At 39.5% G+C, this 27,505-nt stretch overlaps 3 protein-coding genes across 3 annotated transcripts; all 3 read right to left on the bottom strand.

Moving 5' to 3' along the window:
- Window positions 1–5,049: 5,049 nt before the first annotated feature.
- LOC143038226 (uncharacterized) lies at window positions 5,050–14,023 on the bottom strand. Its single transcript, XM_076207236.1, has 2 exons — window positions 13,335–14,023; window positions 5,050–5,615 (listed from the first exon to the last, which is right to left on the bottom strand). The coding sequence occupies exons 1-2, from the start codon at window positions 13,862–13,864 to the stop codon at window positions 5,348–5,350; spliced, it is 798 nt and encodes a 265-aa protein (XP_076063351.1). The 5' UTR covers window positions 13,865–14,023; the 3' UTR covers window positions 5,050–5,347.
- Window positions 14,024–16,522: 2,499 nt separating this feature from the next.
- LOC143038227 (uncharacterized) lies at window positions 16,523–17,468 on the bottom strand. Its single transcript, XM_076207237.1, has one exon. It carries the CDS (start codon window positions 17,421–17,423, stop codon window positions 16,668–16,670), a length of 756 nt encoding a protein of 251 aa, XP_076063352.1. The 5' UTR covers window positions 17,424–17,468; the 3' UTR covers window positions 16,523–16,667.
- Window positions 17,469–23,746: 6,278 nt separating this feature from the next.
- LOC143038498 (uncharacterized) lies at window positions 23,747–24,931 on the bottom strand. The gene has a single exon (XM_076207743.1). It carries the CDS (start codon window positions 24,914–24,916, stop codon window positions 23,969–23,971), a length of 948 nt encoding a protein of 315 aa, XP_076063858.1. The 5' UTR covers window positions 24,917–24,931; the 3' UTR covers window positions 23,747–23,968.
- Between the last annotated feature and the right edge of the window lie 2,574 nt (window positions 24,932–27,505).

A 27,505-nucleotide genomic window follows, 5' to 3' on the forward strand; every position in this document is an offset into this window, starting at 1 on the left:
AATTCTTGTTTTTCTGACTCCATTCTGGTCTCGTTTTTTTTTTTTTTTTTTTTTTTAGCTTCTTTCCTTGTAATTTTTTTCTTCCTCTCTTTCCTCTTTATTCATTTCTCTTTTTATCCATACCTTTTTATATTGTTTACTTGCTGCTAGCTTCCCTGTTTTTGCTAAGATATTCTCTGCTGTTGTTTGTGATCTGAATTTAATCTTAATTGGTCTGGTCTTATCTGTACTATACTTTCCGAGTCTAAACTTCTCTTCAATTTGTTTCAAGATTATTTCAGGTTCATCTTCTTGAACTAATTGTAGTAATCTACTTACTTTTTCATTTTCCTCATTGATTCTTGTGGTTCTATCTGGGTTATGTTTCTCTTCCATTCCTAATATAATTAGACATTTCTTTTTGTCTGCTAAGTCCCTTACAATATTCTCCTTCTGTCTCATCACTTTGATAACTGAGTCTTCAGTTTGTTCTTTCATTTGCTGTTTAATTATATCAGTAAATGCAACTTTACTATTTTCCTGTATCTTCCTCCACCCCTGTGCCTCTTTCGCTATTGTTTCTTTATTGTCTTTATTGTTCCTTTTTTATTCTTCATTCTCCTCTTTTACTTCTCTTAACTGTCTTTTTAGTTCTTCTATTTCATCAGTTAAGTTTTTGTTCGCCTTCTCTAGTTCTTCCAATCTTTCAACCTTTTCTGCAATGTTTGACATTTTACCGAACCTAATCTCCCAATGTTCTGTCATTTGTTCAAGTTTTTCCTCCAGTTTTGCTAGTCGGGGGAGGTTGGTATCCGCCGCCCCCTCATTAAATCCTTGGAAATTATTATTCTCCCCTTCCATTGAACTGCTCTTATCTATGTTTCTAATCTTTACATTTTTGTTAGTCCCATCATCAAAATCCAAATAATCAGTTCAGCGTTTGTTTACAAGCCGTCTGGCCTCTTGGACCAAGTCTTCCCCTTCCTCATTTCCTTCCATTTCCCTCAGTAATTCCTCCCCTTCTCCTTTTTCCTCACTTTACCACTACACCACGAGCAATTTCCCCCCTGTAAATACAATAGGTACTTCCTTTACTTTGGGATCCACGAAAATTTCACTTTTTCTTCAGAACGTCCTCTACACCGTCCATTCGATGAAGTGTGTGTGTGTGTGTATGGCAGGGACGTATATGTAACGAATTTCGTGAATGAAGTTAATCTTGTAATTTGTAACGTCTCTTTATTCAAAATGTCTGTGAACCATTAAATTTCCTTAGTCTCCGTTTTATACATGTATCATTATGAAACTCCTGAGTAAATTTCAGTGGATTCGTTATTGATGTAGTTTGTCACTGGCGTTGTGTGGACAGTTACTGGAAGCGAGCCTGGTGTAATCAGCAAAGACGCCTATCCATCATGCATGAGGTGCTGGACTCGATCCTGTGGCGTTGCCGTACTATCAGTGACGTTCACTATTTCACCATGCAACAAGAAGTAGGATCTCGTAGCGGTGCACACATCCGGAATTTGGCCCCAGTAGCACGATTTGTCTCACAGCTTTTGTGTGAAAATTGGTTCGAATTTCATCACAATCCTAAAGCGTTCTAATACAATCTTAGTATAATTATTATGCAACATCAGGAAGTTAAGTTTTTTGCTTATAGAATGAGAAATAAGTAGTTGAGACAGAAAGCAGGGTTGGCAAGTGAATTGGCTGATAGGGCTGATTACAGGGATATTTTTGATGCAAATTCCTGGACAGTGGAAGAAGGTGGTAGATGAGGTGGTGTGGGTAACACGTACCTTAAGTGATTGATGAAGGGAGGGGGAAGATAGCTGCAGTTGGGGAACCGAAGTCCAGGCGATTTGTATCACATCTCGGGACCACTCACCTTCCCTCCAAGGCAAGCGTGAGAGTAGATCAAAGAGGGGGGAGGGGTATGATGGGACAACTCATTAAGTGAACTGTCCTAGGCTAATGAAACCCAGAACTCCTATTGTGAGTTTTAATGAATTGAATAATCAAACACTAGAAATATGCTACTTGACATTAAATAATGGTTTTAACAGTTGTATTCACACATACATCCTATCTATCCTATCTCCCTGCGCGCCTATCTAGGGGTCCTATCTAGTAAATACTCTTTGTTACTTGCTATTATCCTTGGAGGGTCTCTGCTGGATGAGGGGATGACTTCCATGGGGTACTGTTCCTCGTTCTGGCAGGATGCTTTTGCTATTGAAGGATATCGTTGTTGTCGATCACGGCGGGAACCCGGGTCATCCTTTGTGATTAGCCTCGTGGAGGGGGAGCGGGATTGAACACGTAGGGGGCTTCTTGTATACGCTATCCAGTTCCTTTCAGGTCAGTGTCCCGAGGAAAGGGGTACAGATACGTACGTGACCCCTTGATACACGAATGATTTGTTCACTGGAGGCTGGATGCCTCTAGTCACTGTTCACATCCCCATGATGGTCGGGATGTCACACACAGCACTTCACCTGATAAGTTTCGGAAGGGGATTTGTCCCGCTATTACTCTTCGAATGTCTACAGTGCGTAAGCGCTCACTTAAGGATGTAAATCCTTAATAGCCACATGAGGGAGGATAGGGCGCGATTGGGCTCTCAAGGACGTGAGCGGCCCGAACCTCCCTGATTGACCTTAATGGATAGACTGACCTATGTCTCGCGGCATGTGAGGTCGTGATGCCCGCTACCCGGCTTCCGACGGTGCCAATAGTTCTATGTCTCCGTCCCTAGTTGCGAAGGGTACTACGAATAATGTTCATGTGGGAGATGACACAGTTCCAATTGTTCCATGAGGTAGACACTGTTCACGAGCGGGTTAGATAAAATCCTAATTATTCTAATTGCCTAGCTTAAAACAAATATGTGGCAGCGCGCAGGGGGGGAGGGGGTGTGTTTGGGCGCTTTGTTTGGGCGCGAAAACCGTTGAGCTTGGCTATGAAAACACGAATCAAAAGGGGCGGGGGTGTTTCTAGATAATTAGAAGTCTCTCCCTTCGTTAAGGCACTGAAATTGATTGTCAAAAATGGCACGACAGTTAAAGAGGATAAAGAGGAGGAGAAAGGACAGGATGTAGCTACTAAAAGTCTTAAGGACTCTGGTAATACCCCCGAGTATAGGGAATGAAGGGCCGTAGTGGTGAGAAATCGGACGTGAGAAAAATGGGAAGGGAGACAACGAGCTGGGTGTCACAATTTAAAAAATTATGACAATTTTTGGCATATGGAAAGATTGAGTGAAGACGTATTAACAACAAATATTTGATGGAGAGACTGAAAATGTGATGGATGGAGGGGGTGAAGAGAGTCTTGGGTAAAAGATAATGTACAATAATGTTTGCGTTTGTAGGCGTGCTATCAAGCATGCGATGTGTGCGTGTGATACACCATAGTCTATCACGTGTTGGATTCGTGATCAACAGTTATTAACCTCCCGGATGAGAGCTTAGAGCTCATATGACCGATCTATGGGTAATACTGTGACGTTACACGCACACACACACCCAACTCCCTGCCCACGAGAGTTGGAGTAACAACCCGCAGTGTGTGTTTCTGTGTGTGTGTGTGTGTGTGTGTGTGTGTGTGTGTGTGTGTGTGTGTGTGTGTGTGTGTGTGTGTGTGTGTGTGTGTGTGTGTGTGTGTGTGTGTGTGTGTGTGTGTGTGTGTGTGTTCGCAACGAGGTCTCAGATGATCTAACTTATCGCGTGTGAGAGGCCAACATTCCAACCTCTACAGAGAAGTTGTTTTTGTAGATGTCATTAAGTTTGATCTAGATGATGAACTACATTTTTTCCTGGCGGGTCCTGGATAAAGCCCGCGTTTTATAGGTTGTCATGTTCTTCCGAAACGTTTTAGCTTTCCGAACGTAGCCTTAGCTCTCCATCACTGAATGCGAAAGTGTGCAGTCTAGGTCGAGTGCTGTCCTATGTGCTTGGCAGCAGATTGTCAAGACCCTTTACTTAGATGTTTTTGATGTTTATTTTAAGAAATGTTTTCGTGCTTGTACTTTTGGTTTTGCTCTCTGCATTTGTACTCGTAAGTTTTGATACATCTTTTCTGTATCTATTCCTACGTCCAAACAAGTATGTTTTGCATCACGTGTAAAGTTCTCTTAATTTTTTGTGTTTATTTATGTAGCTACTGCTTTCTGTGTATGGATGGCTAGGTCTTTCTTCGCGGGTATGCCGCCTCTGGAAAGACATTCGTGTTTAGACTGTACAGAGTTGGGGCAGGAGCACAACCCTGGGGCACTCCATTCTTAGGTACGAAAGGTCGGGACAGGTGGGCCTGCCACATTATTTTCATTGTCGTCTCGTCCAAGTAGTTGCTGAACAAATGTGTAAACGATATGGTCAAGTCGAAATAGTTGTATCATTTGTACTACAAACCTTCGCACCAGACAATGTCAAATGCCTTTTCCACATCCTTACAGACCATGATGGCCCTACCAGGGCGATCGATCATCTAGCGCTCTTTGGGCTCACTACACAATCGCTGAGAAGACTTCTTCATCACCCCGATGTGAACGGAAACCAAACTGACAGAGAACTGGCAGAGAACATGATCGAACATCTTATCAAAAAAGCCCTAGTAATGATATGGGGAAACAGGATAAGAGGCCATAGGGGGCTTTTTTTGGGTTAGTATCATCATAAATTATTCACTGGCACAATTTGAATATTCTAAAAGCAGTAACAAGTCTTTAAACAGGAAACATTACAAACACGTCCAAACCTACCACTCAATACGCCTTTATTTTATTCATACTATTCATCAAAACAATACTTGTAAAACACTTCATGTTCATGCCTCTCCCGATTTCTCAAATATTGAGTACTTCTGATCTAGAGAATTTCGGTACTATAGCAGACACAAGTGATTGTCCGGTATGTCCAACTGCATCCCAATAATGTGCGACATCTTGTTAATTGGGGGTGGCTAAGACGTCAGTAGGATCAAGAGTGTTTTAAGTTGAATGATAGGAAACACTGGGAGTAATATTACTACGCTCCGGAAACGAAAGGCAGAAATAAAACAAAGATATATTTCCTGTGTTCATTGCCTTTATTTGGTGTGGATAAACTCCTGAATGAGAAGGCACAGAATTACGAAGAACGTTTGATTATTACTTACTTCCTCAGGTCATGTGATATGTCAATATTTAAAGACTGAATGCAAAACTGCTATTCAAGGTAAGCCTGTACTCGGTACAGTCAGAGTCGCTTGAGTGTTGTGTCAGATTGTTAGTGATAGAATAAGTACATAGGGTTACCCAGTGATAGGAATTTAACTTTGAAGCAGTCAGGTACGAAGAGCAAAGAAAAGCTGTTATTGACTGACCTCACTTCCTTTGACAGATAGGTGGCACACTACCGCTACAGCTATGGAGGAAGTATAGGCCTTTATCATACATGCATATGTGTAGATCGGATTCATTATCATAGGGCTGCTGGTGTTTGAAGTCGTTAAAGTATCCCCAGAAAGGCGTGCCCATCTTCATAGGGCTGCCATCAACCCAGTGGTAGGCTGAGGTGCCGCTTGTGCGATGGCCTCCCACCCAGTAACTGCTCCTGTATTGACCCGTTTCCTGGAGATGACGGATGAGATGCCTGTAAGAGGCCGGTAGTGTACGAATGGAAATGAGCTAGGGTATTAGAATAATTCAGACTCGACGCCTGCTCGAGGGCAATGTTATGTCTAGGTGAGGGCGACGTTTGTCTATGTAAACACACCGACGGTGGTGACTGTTTTTATAATCGCTTATGAATCACAACATTGTAAGCGCAGGTTACCTTCGTTTGACTAATGCTGAGGTAAACAATTTTTGCTAGTGGCATTGAAATGGCTTTCCGGATTGGTGCAAGGTGCAGAAGGAGAAAAAAACTATTGGTGCAGGAATTCAAAGTCACGCCCATAAGGAGTGACATTTATTTGAGAAGTCACCGGGGATTGGTTTAGAAAAATTAGTGACGTCAGACGAAGGTAGCTCAGCGTAAGATACGGGATCTCTTCAGACGTTCTATAGAGAAGAGATAGGGAAGATATAGGGAGAAGATATAGAGAGGGTGTAGAGAGAGGATCAGGAGACGATGTAGAGACGAGAGAAAAGAGATCCCGAGTGTAAGCTGAAGGTGAAATTACAGTGAAAGAAGAAAGAAAATTCACCTCCCTTTTATTAACCCAAAGGACGAGAGGAATAGGCATGGGGCCTAGAAAATAGTGAGACTACAGGAAAAAGAAGGCATTGGGCCTACTACTTAAGAGGAACTTGAATATTAGTGAACCTCACGTAACGAGACGAGTGATATTACAAGTCAAATTTAAGTGACAGTGGTGACAAGGGGAGGTGAAAGTGGTGCTCAGCGGTGGAACGAACGATCTGGGTGTTAAACACCTCCGAAGAGAAGTGGCGCCTGAAGTCTACGGGAACAAGACAACCAAAATCAAGAGTGTATTACGACTACGAGAGAAATCTACAACTTCAAGTAACTGCTACGTTGGGAACAAGCATTCTTCAAGATTCTTCAAGGAGATCATCATCTACAAGGCGGTCTTCAAGGCAGAGTGTGTGATGGAGGAGGAACAACGTCGTTGAGGAATGACAAGACCGTAGAAGGACGTCAAACCAGACATTGACATCACGAAGCGACATCGCAAGCAGCCAGGCTAAAGCAAGGTATTAGTAAAGTATGAGTACCCCTCAGAATTCTAACGTGTTGAGACACGAAATTCACACATCAAATACAAATATTCCAAAATTCACAGGAGAGTCTAACACATATGGTGTAAACAAGTTCCTAAACCTCATTGACACTCTTATAGTTAGTAAAAATATAACAAACGAGAATCGTAAGATTGAGATTCTCAAGGAGAATATAGATCCAGAGCATGGAAGGGCGAGGTTTGTCATTAACTTCCAGCAAATGGAATCAATTAATCAATATGATGATTATAAGAAGGCATTTATCAAGCATTTCATGTCCAAATGTGATCAGGATCCTATTAGATCATTGGTAAAAATGATTAAGGAAGTTAGGACAAGTGAAACTGACACAGAGTACTTAGCTAGATTAGATAGATGGTCAAAAGACATGAATTCTATCTTGAAAGATTCAGACTGGATAGAAAGATCTAGTGAGAAGATGAAAATCTCACAGGTAATCAAATTGATTACATTTAGCTTATTGGCAAAGAATTCTGATGACTTAACAGCAGAAAGGCTGTACAAAGATTTAAAATCAAATATCTGTTTAGGAGAAGTAGATTATCTTCTTCAAGGATACAGTGAGACCAGAACAATAAACCCATATGTAATGCCTATAAATCAACATAGCCAATATAGGAACTCTAGAGAGTTTAAGAAAACAGAAGTAGGACATAGGCGGCATGCTAGAAGTCCATCTAGGGATAGGGATACCAGAATCCTTTGTTTTAATTGTAATGCATGGGGACACAAGGCACAAGAATGTTTTTATGGGATTATTTGCAGAAATTGCAAATACGAAGGTCACAATGAGTATCAATGTAGGAACCCTCCATTCTGTATTTACCATAATAAAATCGGACACAGAACTCATGAGTGCCGAAATTTTCGGGTACCCCCAGGGCTAAGAGGAAAACCCCCAGACACAGAATAAACCATTTCAGACCTCCCCATATATATACCGATAGGCGGTATTGTGTTAAATATGGGAATGCAAGGGAGATGAAAGAAACTGACAAACTGATAATTACTGTTGGTAAAACTTCTGTAGGACCTCTCATTGCGGGTAAAGTGTTCAATAAGCCTATTCAAATTTTTATTGATACAGGGTCTGTAGTTAATGTAATTACTAGTAAAGTTTTAAACCAGTTGAACCCAGGAGTGAAAATGTTGGAACCAATCCGTTACACATTGCAAGGTGTAACTGGAAATCAGTTAAAAACATTAGGCAAGATTGAGCTAGAAGTTGCCTTATATACAAATGAACAATTGTACATCCCAGTGATAGTGGTAGAAGAGTCTGTTTTTCCAGGAGATTTATTGATAGGATTTGCAACTATGAGAAAAGAAAACATGGTAATTTGTCCTGCTGACTTAGGAATTTTAGTGAAGTCACAGTTAATCCCATTCTTAAATCAACCAGACTTAAGACCAGTGACAGGAATCAATGAATCCTTAGATAACATTTCTATCCTAGATAGCGAGGCCGAGCGGTCCAACCCTACAGAAAGTAAAACAATTTGTGAACCCAACTCAGAAGTTCAGGAAATCCCAGAGATTACTAAATTATTAACCACAGATGCCTTGAGAATTGCAGATTGCGGATTAACAAGGTCGACATTGTTACATCCCATGTCAATTAATAAGGTTGAAGTGTGTTTGAAAGGAATCAATGTAGACTCTGAAGTAATTACAGTCCCAGAATCAGTTAAACTTAAAGGATTGAAGTGGGACTCAGGGATTTATAAGACAAATAAGAACAGAGTAGAAGTATTAGTAATTAATACTATGAATAAAGAGATAGTTTTAAAGAAAGGTACACAAATAGGATGTATTCAGGTGTGTACTAAACCTATTAAGATTTTAAATGAGAATAGTGAGGAGATAGAATTACCAACTTCATCAATTTGCTCAGTACAAGAAGGCATAGACTTAAGAAATAGATATAAAGAATTATTACAATCAACTAATTGCCCTGAGTTGGATGAAGCTTTATTTGCTTTGCTTATGAAACATAAAAAAGCAATTGCTTTGCCGGGGGACGCCTTAGGCAAAACAACTGTTTTAAAACATCACATTAAGTTAAAACCAGGAACACAACCTATCTACATACCAGCCTACAGAGTTCCTCACTCTAAATTAGCTGTAGTAGATAAACTCATCACTGAAATGTTATCACAGGATATTATTGAACATAGTAAAAGTGAGTGGAATTTTCCGTTGATCCTAGTACCAAAGTCTGATGGGACTATGCGACCAGTTATTGATTACAGGGAACTGAATAAGCACACCATTCGTGACAGGTTACCATTACCCATTATCGGTGACATTTTGAGAAGTTTGGGAACTGAGAATAGATATTTTAGTACTATAGATATCAAATCAGCTTTTTGGCAAATAGAATTGCATGAAGATTCAAGAGAGTTCACAGCATTTTCTACTACAACAGGACATTATGAGTTCAAGAGAATGCCATTTGGGTTATGTAATAGTCCATTAACTTACATGAGATTAATGAATACTATTCTAGATGGATTGTTAGGAAACACTGCCAGTGTATTTCTAGATGACATTTTAATAGTTTCTCAGACTGCAGTGGAGCACTTTAAGAAATTAGATTTGATATTCTCAAGACTAGGAGAAGCTGGGTTAAAAGTAAAACTTGAAAAATGTAAGTTCTTGCAAGACAGTGTCAATTACTTAGGACATAAGATAGACAGACACGGACTAAGTACAGTAAATTCAAAGGTGGACGCTGTCAAGAATTTTCCAGTTCCGACCAATGTAGACAAGGTTAGGAGCTTTTTGGGATTAACAGGATATTATAGAAAATTCATTCAAAGTTATGCTGACATTGCTAATCCACTAAGTTCTTTGTTGAGAAAGGACTCAAAGTTCATATGGGGACCTGCGCAACAGCAAGCTTTTGACAAGTTGAAAGATAAACTCACAAGTTCACCTATTTTAATTTTCCCCGACTATGAAAAAGAATTTATTCTTTGTACTGATGCGTCTGACATAGGGTTAGGAGGCATACTAATGCAAGAGAGAAGTGGAACTTTGAAACCCATAGCTTACACATCCAGACTTTGTAATAGTGCGGAGAGAAACTATTCTATAACTGAAAGAGAAACTTTAGCAGTAATTTATTCTTTAGAAAGTTTTAGGGATATGATACTAGGGTATCCCATCAGAGTTTGGACTGATCACACAGCTATTCAGAACTTATTTAAGCATAAGAATCTTAGAGGCAGACTTGCTAGATGGTTTGCGATACTTCAGTGCTATGATGTTCAATTTAATTATATTCCGGGTAGAAGGAATGTAGCAGATCCACTTTCTAGAAACATTAGTCAACCAATGACTGGGACTGGATTGATTAATTTTGTTTGTAGTATAGAAGAGTTAGTAACTTTAGATGAAGAAATGCTAATAAGAGAACAGGGAGATGATGAGACATGTGATTCAATAATCAAGCATTTGATGAACCCAAGAGGAGATCCTCCAAAGCTACCAAAGGGGTATAAGATAGAGGAATTTCATTTGATTAATGGAATTTTGTATAGGAAAACATTTGTAAATGGGAAAGATATTTCTAGAGGTCAAGTAAATCAGTTGGTTATACCACAAACTCTGGTAAATGAGATATTGAAGTTACTTCATGATAGTGATTGTAGTTCACATCCTGGAAAGGATAAAACTTATAGACAAGCACAACTTAAGTACTTTTGGTTAGGTATGAAGAAAACTATATATGATTATATAGAAAAATGTGTAAAATGTGTAAAGGTGAAAGGAAATACACCAAAACCTGCTCCTATACTCACCTATCCCATTCCACAGAAACCTTGGGAAAGAGTTCACATGGATACTTTGGAATTACCACTAACCGAGAACGGCTTTAAATACCTATTTGTTGCTATTGATTATTTCTCAAGATTTTGTATATTACAACCCATAATCAATAAGAAAGCTGAAACTATTGCTTCCGTAATCTATGATCAGATAATCTGTAATTTTACTACACCTAACATCCTAGTTTCAGATAATGGGACTGAATTTAATAACAAAATCTTGGAAAATCTATGTAATGTGTTCCACATCAAGAAAGTCAATATACTCGTTAACCATCCCCAAAGTAATGGAGTAGTAGAAAGGTTAAACAAAAAGATAATTATATGTCTTAGAACACTAATAAGTCCTCATAGTGTAACTTGGGATACTTGGATTCCTTGTGTTAAGTGTACCCTGAACAATCAAATTAATGTAGCAACTGGGGATACACCTCATTTTATAATTTTTGGGGAGGACAAAACTCTGCCATATGAAATGTTGACTGCAGAGCAAAAACCCATATATAATATGGATGATTATATATCCAATAGGATAAATACTCTTCAAAGTATTCACCAAAGAGTTAGGAAACATATGCAGGTGTATTCACAAGAGATGAGGGAACAACAACACAAAATAGCTCGTAAACTAGAATTGAAAATTGGGGAATTAGTAATGGTCAAAGCAACCTCACCCAATAATAAACTTTCACTAAGGTACACTGGTCCATATAGGGTAATTGATTCTGCAGGTGGAAACAAGTTTAAACTTAAACATTTAGAATCAAGAGAAGAATTGGTAGGACATTTAGATGACATAAGGAAAATTAGCTTGCAGATCTATGAAGATGATTATAGTAATACTTTGTGCATAAATATTGATAACCCTGGAGAATATGGAGAATATTATAATGATATTTTTCAAGAGTTGAATATTAATCTTGATGTATTTTACAGATAGTATTGACCATTTGTATGTATTTGGGATGGGAGACCTAGACAACTGGAACTTTGTGTCAAGCAGATACATGGAAACCTAAAACCTAGGATCTGCTGTGGTCAGACATGGAACCTTAAGGACTTAAGGACCTCTCATCTGAGTACACACATGAGTATTGTGACCATTTTAAAGTAATGAGACTGTCTTTGAAAATGAAGTGTGTTGGAAATAATATTGAACAAGAAGAGACACTCGAACTCTAGATTAGTGTGTTTTGCAAATTAATTGCTATTGAAAGATGATAAACCATTCAGAATTTAAAGTTAGTGCTCATAGTGAATTTTATAATCAATTACATCCTTACTGTAGACAATCTAAGAGAAAGCATGATCTCTTTTGTGTTTTGAGAGGCTTCACATGAACTCTCTGGTTAGGAATATGTCTGTTATGAACAATTGTCATTACCAACGAATTTTGGTAGACCAGATCCCTCATTGTAACATACAAGGATCTCATTACCTGTTTTTCCCTAACAAGACAAAGGTATCAATAAATTGTCCCGGGTTGAGTCCTAAATTGGATTTGGTTGAAGGTCTTGTCTCTATTCAAGATAACTGCGAATTGCATGCAGACACTATTTCCACCATTTCTAATACCCTTAATACAATGCATTTAACCGAGGACACCTACATTTCAACCTTCAACTTCACATTGCCTGAAAACTCCCCTCCCTTGAAAATTAAGAGAAGACCATTGTCAAGATCTCCCTCAAATGATTTACCTATGCTACCACTCCTTATCATACCCTTACTTTCAGTGTTAGTGGCAGCACTGATTGCCTTTGTTGTATTCCGGAGAATGGCTCTGTCAAAGCAAATCAACCATGTAACCGCTTAATTCAATACCTTATATATATATTGAGATGCTTGTTATTCACATTTATAGGTATTATGTTTATGTATTATTCCCAATTTATTGCATGAATGATGTATTTTGGAGGGTAGATTAACAATTACGCAAGGGTAGATTAGCTTATTCTAGAAATATATTAGCAAGCCCTGTAAGAGGGAAATAAGAATTGGTCGGGACGACCAAGGGTAGCTGCCGAGCCCTGTAAGAGGCCGGTAGTGTACGAATGGAAATGAGCTAGGGTATTAGAATAATTCAGACTCGACGCCTGCTCGAGGGCAATGTTATGTCTAGGTGAGGGCGACGTTTGTCTATGTAAACACACCGACGGTGGTGACTGTTTTTATAATCGCTTATGAATCACAACATTGTAAGCGCAGGTTACCTTCGTTTGACTAATGCTGAGGTAAACAATTTTTGCTAGTGGCATTGAAATGGCTTTCCGGATTGGTGCAAGGTGCAGAAGGAGAAAAAAACTATTGGTGCAGGAATTCAAAGTCACGCCCATAAGGAGTGACATTTATTTGAGAAGTCACCGGGGATTGGTTTAGAAAAATTAGTGACGTCAGACGAAGGTAGCTCAGCGTAAGATACGGGATCTCTTCAGACGTTCTATAGAGAAGAGATAGGGAAGATATAGGGAGAAGATATAGAGAGGGTGTAGAGAGAGGATCAGGAGACGATGTAGAGACGAGAGAAAAGAGATCCCGAGTGTAAGCTGAAGGTGAAATTACAGTGAAAGAAGAAAGAAAATTCACCTCCCTTTTATTAACCCAAAGGACGAGAGGAATAGGCATGGGGCCTAGAAAATAGTGAGACTACAGGAAAAAGAAGGCATTGGGCCTACTACTTAAGAGGAACTTGAATATTAGTGAACCTCACGTAACGAGAGGCAAGGGGCCTCGAGACGAGTGATATTACAAGTCAAATTTAAGTGACATGCCAGAGAAAGTCTGCCGAATCTATCACTGCAAGATCGGCATCCATGGTTATGCAGTGGTGCCGCACTTCCTCCCACCCTCCTGACTTGGTCGAATCTGCGAACACGCATCGACCAAACACCTCCGTGAAGGGATGCGAGCAGGCGGTGTCCGTAGCCGTCGTCACTTCGCCAGAAACACACTTGGACGCGGCATTGGGCTGTCTGGGTTCAGAGCTCGAAGCTTCAACCGCAGCGAGTCGTTTGCTTATATAGTCTAGTTGAGCTTTTTGTGAAACGGTTTCCTCGAGGAGACTGACGGACGCTTTCAGCTGAGCATTTTCACTGACGAGACGATTGACTGTGGCTTCTAGAGACTGGATGGTGACCTGGCTGGTTGATACTCTGTCGTGCAGGTCTTCGTGTCTCGAGGCAAGGTCCTGAAGTAGACCAGATAATCTGGTACCGTCTGTCTCCGTGGCAAGCGGATTTGCAGTATACGATGATAGGTTCATCATGAGAAGAAGAACGAAGAGAATTTTGGCAAGAGTCATGCCGGCAGCTGGAGTGAGAGGTGACAAAGGTTTGTTGGGATCACCCAGATGTATTGGAGGGAGAAGCAGGAGGTGAAACGAGTCTCTGTACGGAGGCTAGATTTTGTCTGTTGATTCTACTGCCGTAGCCGACTTGTTGATTGTCCATCCGGCGTCGTTAGCTTCCTTTATATAGTGAGGAGGTGGAGAGGGAGCGAGGACGAGGGAGTGATGTGGTGGTCTTTACTTGTTATGATAAACATGCTGTGGCTTCTCTACTCGAAAGATGTCTTTCTTATCAATAAGGTCATCAGTTGTGATATAATCAAAATTGCAGATGTACGGTGAGTAACACAGATTGTGTATTTTTCTTCAACTGACTCGTAAAAAAAATAAGAATAAAAAAAAGATAAGGCGAAGATTGACCAAACACCTCCGTGTTTGGAAGCAAGTACGTGATGTCACTGTTTCCGCGTACTCAGATATACTGTACACTTGGACGCTGAATGTAATTCCTTGAGCCCAGTTCAGAGCTTTCACCACAGTGTTGTGTTTGCTAGGGAGGATGACGGATACAATCAGTTTGGCATTTTTGTCGATAAAAGACTAGATGGTGACCTGGTTGGTTGTTACTATGTCGCGCAGATCCGCCTTGCAGAAAGCCAAGGTCCTCACTCAGGATGGATAAACATGCAACTTCGCATCATAGACGAGTGAATTCTTGGTGCACATTGATGAGTATATCAGGGTGAGAAGGACAAAGACAGTTTGGGCAAGAATTATGCTGGCCATAAGAGTGAGAGCTGTCGAAAAACTTTGAAGAAGATCACTGAGATGTATCGCCAGGAAAAGCATGGGAACCGTCGATCTCGATATGGACGCAGAATTCTATCTTCCTTATTTAGTATCTTAGCTGAGTTCTTGGTCCTTCCGGTATTGTTCGTGTAATCTATATTCAGAGAATGGAAGAGCGAGAGCTAAGGGATAATATCTTTGTTTATAATTGCAATTAGTGGATAATGAATATGGCGAAGACCTATCGATCTATAAGGTAGTCAAATGAAAAATAAGATCCTTTGATTTTCACCCAAGGGAATTTTAAAACTTTGAACTGCATTACATTCAACTGCCACAACTGGAAGCTTACTGAAAAAGTAGTAGGTGGCAGAATTGTTCCTACTTATTTCGAACCTAAATTTACGTCCTGACAGCTTTAGACCATTGATTGTAATCCTGTTACTATATACAGAGGATATGTTTTCTTTTTTGGTGTTGGTAATTTTCTTCCAAACCTTAAAGACTTTCGTCTCCTCTTTATTCTTTGAGTGACTAAGTTAAATGTTTTTAGCGCTTTTCTTGTGCCTTGTTTCTTATATTAGAATTGAGTTTTGTGGTTTCCCACTGCACTCTTTCCAATCTATCAATATCTTTAGTGAGATCATAGGATAATACACAAATAACATATTTCAAGTATGGACGGATCAATGATCTCTATAATTGGATGATATGAGCGAGACATTTTAAATAAAAAATGAATGTTACCAACCCCAGTTTCCTGTGTGTTTTCTCCGAGGAAGAAATACAATGTTAAGGTCATTAATGATAATTACACCAAAGTTTTTTTTTATTATCTCTTTTGTTTATTATTTTTGATGATGTGTATATATACTAAATATTCTTTTACTTGTATACATAACATTACGCTGCAGATCAATCTCATTACTTCCTCCAAATATCCTTAAATATTCAGTTAATTCTAGCGATCATTTGCTATTACACATAGCTTAGTGTCATCACCGTCAGTGTCATGGACGTAAGAAGCAAAAGTGGCCATAGAACTGAACCATGATGAACTGGATCTGAAATATATTTCCGGGTAAAAACAAATCAATTCAGAATAGCGCACTGTTTATGAATGTTCAAGCAGTTTCTAATCCAGTTTACCGGATTATCTCATTTCCCATGTAAATCGAGTTTTTCGTGTGGGACAGTAACAATTCGAACAAAGATAGAACGAAGATAGAAATCTAACCAAGATGTCCACTCCTGGGTATAATTGGGTATGCTCTATTTCTGGTTGTGTGTGTGTGTGTGTGTGTGTGTGTGTGTGTGTGTGTGTGTGTGTGTGTGTGTGTGTGTGTGTGTGTGTGTGTGTGTGTGTGTGTGTGTGTGTGTATGTGTGTGTGTGTGTGTGTGTGTGTGTGTGTGTGTGTGTGTGTGTGTGTGTGTGTGTGTGTGTGTGTGTGTGTGTGTGTGTGTGTGTGTGTGTGTGTGTCCACAAGGATATCCCTCTATTAATAATTTTGGCAATAGTGAACATATCACGACTGACCAGTGATTATCCATGTCCGTCTTCTAAGTGGACGAGCACATTTTGTGTTGGATGGCTATGATACCAACTGTGGTAAAGTGTGATCACTCGAATACAAGTGGATATTGGAACTAATGCTGCACTTCAGATGTCGCGGAGACGAAGGACAGAAATTAGACAATGTTTTTCCTGTGATTTAATTTATTGATACTGGATATACTCTTATGTGAGTGACTAGTTAATCATAAAGGGTTTAGCATTTATTGCCTCAAGTCTTGAGATACATCAGAATATATTGAATGTGTACAAAACTGCCATCTATAGCCACCTCCTTGGTGCAGACAACTACGCTAGATATGTTGTTTTAAGTTCCCTCGGATAACTCTCTGTCTTTGACAAAAGACTTGTAGCGGGATGACAAGACAGATGAACGTTGATGATGACCAACTGCATGGCAAGGAACTTTGACGAAATCTGGAGCAAAGCGGAGTAAAATATAGACATTCACTGAATTCACTTTCTTTGGCATATAGGAAACTTATTAGAATTGCTGCAGCTGTGGAAGAAATACAGGCCTTTATCAGAGATACAGACGTGTAGCTGGTTATGACCATCATAGGGCTGCTGGTTTTTGAAGTCGTTTTCAAATCCCCAGAAAGGTGTGTCCATCTTCATAGGGCTGCCATCCACCCATTGGAATTGCGCTGTGCTGGTGTTGTGATGGCCTCCCACCCAGTAGCTGGTTTTGTCTCGACCAGTTCCGCGTAGGTGACGGATCAAATGCCACATAAAATCTGCTGACTGAATTATTACCAAATCAGAGTCCATGGTTCTGCAATGTTGACGCATGTCTTCCCACGTTCCAGATTTACTCGAATCCGCGTACACACATCGACCGAACACTTCCGCGAAGGGGAGAGAGCAGGGGTAGTCGGGCTTTCCGGGTTTCAAGTTGGAGGCTTCCATGGCAGAGAGTCGTTGGCTTATGTTTTGCAGTTGGGCTTTTTGTGATACGGCTTCTTCGAGGAGACTGACGGACGCTTTGAGCTGGGCATTGTCGCTGACGAGACGATTCAATGTGGCTTCGACAGACCGGATGGTGACCTGGTTGGTTGTTACTTTGTCGTTCACATCCCCGTAGCGAGAGGCAAGGTCCTCAAGCAGACCGGATAATCTGGCAACGTCGGCATCCGTAACAGGCGGACTTCCGGTGGACATTGATGGGTGCATGAGGGCGATAAGAACGGAGAGAATTTTGACAAGGTCCATACCGGCAGCAACAGTAGGTGTCGAGGATCAACGAGGATAACCAAGAGGAAAAGAGTGTCTGTTACCATACCCGAGCAGTTGGTTGTTCGTCTGGTCCCGCTAGCGTCTTTTATGCTCAGAGGAGAGAGGGAGGGAGGACGAGGGGGTGGTCTACAAATGACATCATGAAGAGACCAATAGAGTCTTATCCGGATCAGAGATAAGGAACATGACGAGGGAGACTACTGGGAGTGATAGTATTACTGATTTTGTTCTGTTCTGTCTGAGAAAGAGTTATGTGAAGTAAGTGCTGGTTTGGGGGTCAATGGCTCTCCCTTAAGAATGAAATCTAAAAGTCAACACAGATCACAACACTGGTATGATTTTGATCTCGTCATTTTTTCTTCATCAATGACGTCATTAGATGTTATATGGTTCTAGATAAGAATTTCCGTCATAGATAATGTCTTCCCACGGACGAGGGAAGATAAAAATCAAGTTCGAGATACCAAGCCGATGCTTACGTAATCAAACACGACGTAAATAGTACACGCATAAAGCAAGCGTTGTAGTCCTTGCGTTCAAAACAGATAAGAAACCTTTTTTCAGTGAGACAAGGTTGTCTATCTATTACCTGTCTCATTCTCGGAGTGCGAGTATTTTCCAATTCTTTAAAATAAAAACGTGTGCGTGTGTGTGTGTGTGTGTGTGTGTGTGTGTGTGTGTGTGTGTGTGTGTGTGTGTGTGTGTGTGTGTGTGTGTGTGTGTGTGTGTGTGTGTGTGTGTGTGTGTGTGTGTGTGTGTGTGTGTGTGCGTGTGTGTGTGTGCGTGCGTGTGTGTGTGTGTGTGTGTGTGTGTGTGTGTGTGTGTGTGTGTGTGTGTGTGTGTGTGTGTGTGTGTGTGTGTGTGTGTTCACTTAGTTGAATTTACCTAGTTCTATTATACGGGAAAGGGAGCTATACTCGTAGTGACCCATCTTTGTATCTCGCAACATCTAGTTTGTTTTTAGATTATTGTATGGTGTTTGCACACACTATTGTTTCGTCCAATTTGTTCCAGACCTCCATCACTCTGTGTGGAAAACTAATTTTTTTTTTCTTCTTCTTCCGATCCCTTCTATGACTACCCTTTTTGAGTTTCTTTTCATGTTCTCTTGTTTTCTTTTATCCCACTTTAATAAGTCTTTTCTGTCAAGGACATCAATTCCCTTTATAATTCTGTGAATGGCCAATAGATGGCCTCTTTCTATTCTTTGTTCCAGTATTGGTAGTTCTAGTTTAGACAATCTTTGATTGTATATCAATTTTGAGAGTATTGGGGCCATCTGTGTCGTTGCTCTTTGGATTCTTTTTATTTTCCTTATTTTCTTATTTGCACTGGGAGTCCATAGTGTCGCAGCGTACTCCAATCGTGGTCATGTCAGTGTGACTAGTATTTAATTTGCCATTACCTTATCCAGGTAACCAAAAGCCACATTTATTGATCTTAGTAAATTGTAGGTTTCTCCGACTATTTTGTTTATCTGCTTGACTGGGGACATGTCTTTCGAGACAATTACTCCTAGGTCCTTTTCGGGACTAACTTTTTTTACTTCCTTTGCACCGATGTTATATTCTCCTGATTTTTTTTTTTTTTTTTTTTTTACTTTTTTTTTCCAAATTCCATTATACTATATTTCTTAATGTTGAAGTTTACTTCACACTTTGGACTTTATTCCCAAGGCTTGTCTAGGTCTCTCTTTAGCAATTCACAATCTTTTTCCGTATCTACTTTCTTTTGTAGTTTTGCGTCGTCTGCAAAGAAGTTCCTGTAACATTCTAGATCTTCATCCATGTCATTTACATACTCGTATATACCAAATATCATTGGAGCATATGACCTTCTCTGTCTAAAACCGAATTGTTTCGAATTTAGTATATTACTCTCCTCCACATGTTTAGTCCATCTACTTTTGATGACTTTTTCTCAAATTCTAGCTTTTGCTCTTGTAGGAGAGACTGGTCTATAGTTTGTTGGGTCTTTCTTGTCTCCCCCTTTATATATTAGCACGATTTTTGTATTTTTCCAGTCTTGCCGTACCTTTCCTTCTTTGGGTGAACAATTCATTATCTTACATATTTTGTCCATTAGTTCATCTATACATTCTTTTAGTATACAGTTTGCCGTGTGATTTTCTGACATCAAGGTTCACTATTTGGTCCCTTATTTCTTTCTGCCACAATTATTTCTTTCATTGGAAGGGATCTTTCTCCCCTTCCCTCATCCCAATTATGTATATTTTCTTTTGTGAGTACAGATTTGAAATGTTTGTTCATAGTTTCAGCCATTTCTATATCTTCTGTATATTCTATATTTCCTTGACGTAGTTTCATTATTTCATGTTTATTTTCTAGTTTACAATTTACACATCTATAGAATAATTTAAGTTGATTTTTACATTTGTCTATTATATCTTTTTCATGGTTTCTTTTTTATTCCCTGCGTATTTTCATATATTGATTTCTTAGTTTGATATATATATATATATATATATATATACATATATACATATACAGTATATATACTGTATATATATATATATACATATATATATACTGTATATATATATACATATATATATATATATATATATATATTTATGTATATATATATATATATATATATATATATATATATATATATATATATATATGCCACTTTCCCGGTTTTTTTTTTTCCTTCATCTTTTCAAAGCTTTATCTCTTTTATCTTTTGCCTCGCTAAATTTTTGTTGTACCAGCATTTAATGTACGTCTCTTTGTGTTTTTGTTTTGATACGTATTTATCTATTCCTTCATTATAATTTTCTTTTGATATCGTCCATTTCTCTTCCTCTTTCATTACTTCATTAAAGAAGTTTTCCCAACTAGCTCTTGGAAAGAATTTTTCGAGTTTCCCAAAAACCGTTTTGTTATATATCAGTCTTCCCTTTCTGTGTGTCTCATTTCTTCCCAGATATATTTCCTCTTTTAGTTCGAGCTCAAGTAGTAGGTGGTCACTCTTCCCAATTGGTGTTCTGTATTCATTTTTATCCACAACGCAGCCTCTTACATAAATATTAAATCTAGTCTCGACAGTTCTTTAATATTTCTACATCGGGTATTCTCTTTTACCCATTGAGTCATTATATATTCAATGGTCATGTCCAGGAGTTTGCTTCCTCAAAGGTCCTCTCCACCTTTCACTATCATCTCCTCCCAACATATTTCTTTAGAGTTAAAGTCACCCATAAATACTCAGTTTTCTCCTTTCAGCATTTCATTTAACATATGCCTTGCGTCTTCCAACATTTTGGAATAGTCAAACTCTTTCCAAGAATGTGTTTTCGGGGCACATAAATGAATGTTCTACTTTTCATGTCACTATTTTCAACTTATATCATAGTAAATTCCACATTATTTTCTTCTGTAACCTTTATTACATTTAAGCCTTTCTTAGTAAAAAAAATTTACTCCCCCACCATGTTTTCCCCCTCTATTTCTATCCAGTGATTATATAAACCTTGTCCAACACTATACGGTGGTATTGGACCTTTTAATTTCGTCTTCCCAATTCCCATTATATCTGATTTTTCTTGCGCCAGACAATCGTTTAATTTGTTTAGTTCTGAAATCAGATCATCTATGTTACCATACGTTACTTTTTGTTTTACTTTCTCCTCCTTTTCTGTTTCCTATGTTTCCTTATATATATATATATATATATATATATATATATATACATATATATATATATATATATATATATATATATATATGTATATATATATATATATATTGTAACGTAATATTATATATTACGTCATATGTGTAATTATGTTATAGAATTGTGTTCCTTTGTATTACATAACTATGTTCATATTTCTTGTCTATGTATGTATTGTAACAATGTTAAGCAGTAACGCCCGTCCACTATATGTAATCTTGCCTACGTGCGGAGAGAGGTGCGCACTCTTGTAGAACAAACAGACAAGCGATATCCTGAATAGTTCGGAGCGCACAGATTTGACAGTTACTAAATAAATAGATTGTTCAAGCGAGTCGAGGGTCCTAAAACTACCCATGTTGACGTGTGTTAACTTACCCTCCTCCCCTCCTTTCGCTCTCCCGAACACTCACCCGGAAGTATCCCGCTTCCGGTCCAATGGTATATAAGCGGTGGAAATCGCTCACTCCTCGTCATTTTCTCGCATATCTTATCTCTTGATAAAAACTGGAAGTTTAGACTCATGAGACGATTGGTGTGAAGTGATCACCCTTTTTGCCTACATTACGTGTCTGATATACATTGCATTACTTTACTTATATTTGTACTTATTACTTATTCTGATGCATGTTCCTGATCTCTTTGTACTTAGATAGTACCATATTGTATACGTATCTTGTGTTTCTTATTTGAACGATAATTTCCATATTCTTATAATCATGTAACGGTCCCATTGACCCTACTGCCCATTCTCTTTTGTGTTGATTGCCTGTAAATATTTTCCATATTAATAATTTCGTTTACTAGTTTTATCGCTAGTTTAATATTCCTTTCCTGGAATCTTCTTTGTTACCTTTACTTCTAGTCTTACGAATTATCTAGGCCCTGACCAGATAGTTCAGTCCTACAGTGGCTTCTAGAAGTGAGCTGGTTCTTAAGCACTTAGACGTTATACGTAACGTCTCTTCACATACCAGCCCGCCCGTAACAATATATATATATATACCATTTTCTCAGGCTCAAGTCCATCACTCTATCTTAAAGAAAAAAATATTTTCGGTCTCTGTTATTCCATCTCTCTCTCTCTCTCTCTCTCTCTCTCTCACTCTCTCTCTCTCTCTCTCTCTCTCTCTCTCTCTCTCTCTCTCTCTCTCTCTCTCTCTCTCTCTCTCTCTCTCTCTCTCTTTTTTTTTTTTTTTTTTTTTTTTTTTTTTTGCATGTGTGTCTTTTTAGTGACTTTTCTCTCTCCTTTTCCTCAACGCTCATTTCTTTTTTTTTAAATAATATCTTTGTATTTTTCACCTTTTCCAACTTTACTGTTTTTGTTAATACTACTTCCGCCATCATTTAAGACCTTAGTTTAATTTCTAGAGGTCCATTTCTTTCCTTAGACTATAGTCCAATTTTATGCACTTCCATTTCTTTTTTCATCTGTTGCCCCTCTTGTATCTCTTTCACAATTTCTTATGCTATATGTCTCTCCTCTTTTTCTCTTAAGTACCTAGCTACAATGTGTTTTTCTTTAATACCATATACTACTATACACTTTTTTATCTACTGTGTGTGTGTGTGTGTGTGTGTGTGTGTGTGTGTGTGTGTGTGTGTGTGTGTGTGTGTGTGTGTGTGTGTGTGTGTGTGTGTGTGTGTGTGTGTGTGTGTGTGTGTGTGTTCGGAACGAGGACTCGGTTCATCTAACTTCTCGAATGTTAGAGGCCAACGTTCCAAACTTCTCCAGAGAAGTTATTTTTGTAGATGTCGTTAGGTTCAATTCAGAAGACAAACCCCATTTGTAGCTGGCGGGTCCTGGATAAAGCCCACGTTATATAGTCTGTGATGTTCTTTTCGAAACGCTTTAGCTTGGCGAACGTAGCCTTAGCTCTCCATCCATAAATGTGTAGTCTAGGTTAGGGTGCTGTCAATGTGCTTTGCATCATATTGTCAATACCCTTTACTTAGATGTTCCTGTTGTTTATTTGAAGAAGTGTTTTCGCATTTGTACTGTTGGTTTTGCTTTCTGCATTTATACTCGTAAGTTTTTATACATCTCTTCCGCTTCTATTCGTACGTCCAGGCAAGTATGTTATTCATCCCATGTAAAGTTTTCTTAATTGTTTTGTGTTTACTTATGTATTTACTGTTTTCCGCGTATGGAAGGTTAGTGCCTTCCTGCGTGGGCATGCCGGCTCTGGAAGGACATTTGAGTATAGACTGTACAGAGTTGGGACAGGAGTACAACCCTGGAGCACTCCATTCTTAGGTACGAAAGGTCGGGACAGGTGGTTCTGCTACTCTTCATTGTTTTTGTCTTCTCGTCCAAGTTGTTGTAGAACAAAAGTGAGAACGATATGGTCAAGTCAAAGTAGTAGTATCATTTCTAATTAAACCCTCGTACCAGACAATGATAAATGTTTTTTCCACACCTTTATAGACCATCATGGACTTTCCAGGCCGATCGTCTTGCGGTCCTTCGACTTGTTAATTGAGGTGGCTATGACGTCAGTAGAATAATGGAAGTGCTGAATTAGAAAAAAAAAAAAAAAACACTGGGAGTAATATTAATACGCTCTGGAGACGAAAGACAGGAATAAAGCAGAGATATATTTCCTGTGTTCATTGCCTTTATTTGGTGTGGATAAACTCCTGAATGAGAAGCCACAGAGTCACGAGGAACGTTTGATTATTACTTACTTCCTCAGGTTATGTGATATGTCAGTATATAAAGAATGAATGCAAAATTAAGTACATCGGGCTACCTAGCGAGAGCAATTCAACTTTGACGCAATCAGGTACAAAGAGCAAAGGAATGTGGTTACTGACTGACCTCACTTCCTCTGACAGATAGGTGGCATATTATGGCCACAGCTATGGAGGAAGTATAGGCCTTTATCATACATGCATATGTATAGCTCGGATACACTGTCATAGGGCTGCTGGCCTTTGAAGTCGTTCCAATATCCCCAGAAAGGCGTGCCCATCTTCATAGGGCTGCCATCGACCCAGTGGTAGGCTGAGGTGCCGCTTTTGCGATGGCCTCCCACCCAGTAGCTGCTCCTGTCTTGACCCGTTTCCTGGAGATGACGGATGAGATGCCAGAGAAAGTCTGCCGAGTCGATGACTGCAAGATCGGCATCCATGGTTCTGCAGTGTTGCCGCACTTCCTCCCACCCTCCAGACTTGGTCGAGTCTGCGAACACACATCGACCAAACACCTCCGTGAAGGGATGAGAGCAAACGGTGTCCTTAGCTTTTATCACTTCGCCAGAAACACACTTGGACGCGGAATCAGGCTGTCTGGGTTCAGCGCTCGAAGCTTCCACCGCAGCGAGTCGTTTGCTTATATCGTCCAGTTGGGCTTTTTGTGAAACGGTTTCCTCGAGGAGACTGACAGACGCTTTCAGCTGAGCATTTTCACTGACAAGACGATTTACTGTGTCTTCTACAGACCGGATGGTCACCTGACTGGTTGATACTCTGTCGTGCAGATCCTCCTGTCTCGAGGCAAGGTCCTCAAGCAAACCAGAACATCTGGCACCGTCTGTCTCCGTGGCAAGCGGATTTGCAGTATACGATGATAGGTTCATCATGGTGAGAAGAACGAAGAGAATTTTGGCAAGAGTCATGCCGGCAGCTACAGTGAGAGGCGACAAGGATTTGTTGTGACCACCGAGATGTATCGGAGGGAGACGCAGGAGGTGAAGTGAGTCTTTGTACACGGATACTAGATTTTGTCTCCCGATTCTACTGGCGTAGCCGAGTTTCTGATTGTCCATACGGCGTCGTTGGCTCCCTTTATACTCAGAAGAGGTGGGGAGGGAACGAGGACGAGGGAGTGATGTGGTGGTCTATACTTGTTGTGATAAAGATGTTATTGAAGGCTTATCTACGCGAAAGATAAGGGTTTAGATGAAATGGTAATGAGCAAGGGATCCGAGTTCCGAGTTTGTTCGGTTGTGCGTGAGAAGGAAAGGTTAAAGCAGATTTTTGTGTAATGCTTGAGTCATGCTAATTTGAGGCAAATGCCCAAGTAGCGATCATAGCAACTTCTAACTTAGGGCCATTCCAAACACTTACATAATTTCGGCCTGTCTTGCCATGTCTTTCTTATCAATAAGGTCATCAGATGTGATATAATTGAAATTGCAGATAAACGGTTGGTAACATAGATTACGACTTTTCCTTCCACTGACTCATAAAAAAAGATAATAAATTAAAAATAAGGTGAAGATTGACCAAGCACCATCGTGTTTGGAAGCAAGTAGGTCATGTGACTGTTTCCGCGCACCCAGATATACACCTGGACGCTGAATTTAATTCCTTGAGCCGAGTTCAAGGCTTTCACCGCAGAGTTGTTTGTTTCTGCAAGGAAGGATGACCGATACAATCAGCTTGGCATTTTCGTCGACAATAGACTAGATGGTGACCTGGTTGGTTGTTACTATGTCGCGCAGATCCGCCCTGCAGAAAGGCAAGGTCCTCATTCAGGATGGATAAACTGGCAACTTGGTATCACTTGCGAATGGATTCCCGGTGCACGTTGATGGGTGTATCACGGTGAGAAGAACAAAGACAATTTTGACAAGAATTATGCCGGCCACAGGAGTGAGAGGCGTCAAAGACCTTCGAGGATCTCTAAGATGTAACGGTAGGAAAAGCTAGGGAACCGCCGGCTTCGATATGGGCGCAGAATTCTGTCTTCCTTATTTAGTGTCTTAGCTGAGTTCTTGATGGTCCTTTCGATATTGCTCGTGTAATTTATATTCAGAGAAGGAAAGAGCAAGAACTTAGGGATAATATCTTTGTTTATAATTATAATTCGTGGAGTCTTATTACGATCAAAGATAATGAATATAGCGAGGACCTATCGATCTATAACTTAGTCGGATGAAATATGAAATGCTTTGATTTTCACCCAAGTGAATTTTAAAGCTTTGAACTGTATTACAGTCAATTCCCACAACTGGAAGCTAAGTGAGGAAGCAGGTGTCAAAAACTGTTCTACCTATTTCTAGTCCAAATTTACGTCCTCACAAATTTAGACCATTAATTGTAATCCTGTTACTACATACAGAGGAATTTTTTTTTCCTTTGATGTTGGTAGTTCCCTTCCGAATCTTAAAGACTTATCACTTCCGTCTCCTTTTTATTCTCTGAGCAATTAAGTTAAACCCTTTAAGCGGTTTTCCTATACTTTCTTTCTTGAATTCAATTTGAGTTTTGTTGTTTCCCGCTGCACTCTTTCCAATCCATCAGTATCTTTAGTGAGATCTGAGGATCATACACAAATAACATATTTCAAATATGGACGGATCAATGATCTCTATAATTGGCTGATATTAGCGAGACATCTTAAGTCAGAAATAAACGTTACCTACCTCAGTGTCCGAGGAAGAAAGAGAATGCTCGCCTTTTGTGGTCATTAATGATAATCAAATCAAAATTGTATCAATTACACAGGGGAACACTTTTTCAGTAACTTTGAGTTGCATTGGATATTTTAACGGATTTTGAAAGATTTTTAGGCCCTGATTTCAAATCTGAAATTAGTTTTTCTCTACAAGCTCTAGTTTGTATGCAATTTGAGGTTAATGAAATTGTACATATGTGAACTTGCGTAAACCATGTATAAGCATTTTAACGTCCATATATATAGATAGCTTCTAATATTTTGATCATTCTTCTTTTGTTTCAGTTCAAACATGGCTTCCAGAATGAGACATCATTGCAGAAACAAGCCTGATGCCTTCTGCTACATATGTGGATGCTACACACTCAATCGTTAGAGACGTAACATATCCTCGTTCGTCAAGCGTGCCTACAAGGCATATTTTGAAGTTCATCTTGGTGATCAAGACAAGCAATGGGCTCCTCATGTTGTGTGCCACAATTGTCAGGAAATGCTTCGAGACTGGACCAAAGGAAAACGCAAAGGTCTGCCTTTTGGAGTTCCAATGATAGGCGCGAACCCACCAACCATGTAACTGACTGTTATTTCTGCATGGAAAACACAACGGGTGTTGGGAAGAAAAACCGACATAAGATTACGTATCCAAACATTCCCTCAGCTATTCGGCCTGTTCCGCACTCTGAAGAAGTACCTGTTTCAGTTTTCAAAGGCTTGCCTTCATTGGACGATAAAGACATTGGACATGATACAAGCCAGCAAGACAGTTGTGACAGTGAATTGTCAGAAAAGTGTTCACAATCGGAGGACTGTTCTTCAGACACTGAACCTTTCCCCGTCCCTAAGCCTCTTCCCCAGGCTGAACTGAATGATTTAGTGCGGGATTTAGGTCTTTCAAAGAAAGCAGCAGAGCTTTTGGCATCAAGATTACAAGGCAGAAATCTTGTTGATCACTCTG

Source organism: Oratosquilla oratoria, chromosome 24 (assembly GCF_046742065.1).
Source record: "Oratosquilla oratoria isolate Oo_2021 chromosome 24, ASM4674206v1, whole genome shotgun sequence".
Lineage (NCBI taxonomy): Eukaryota > Metazoa > Arthropoda > Malacostraca > Stomatopoda > Squillidae > Oratosquilla > Oratosquilla oratoria.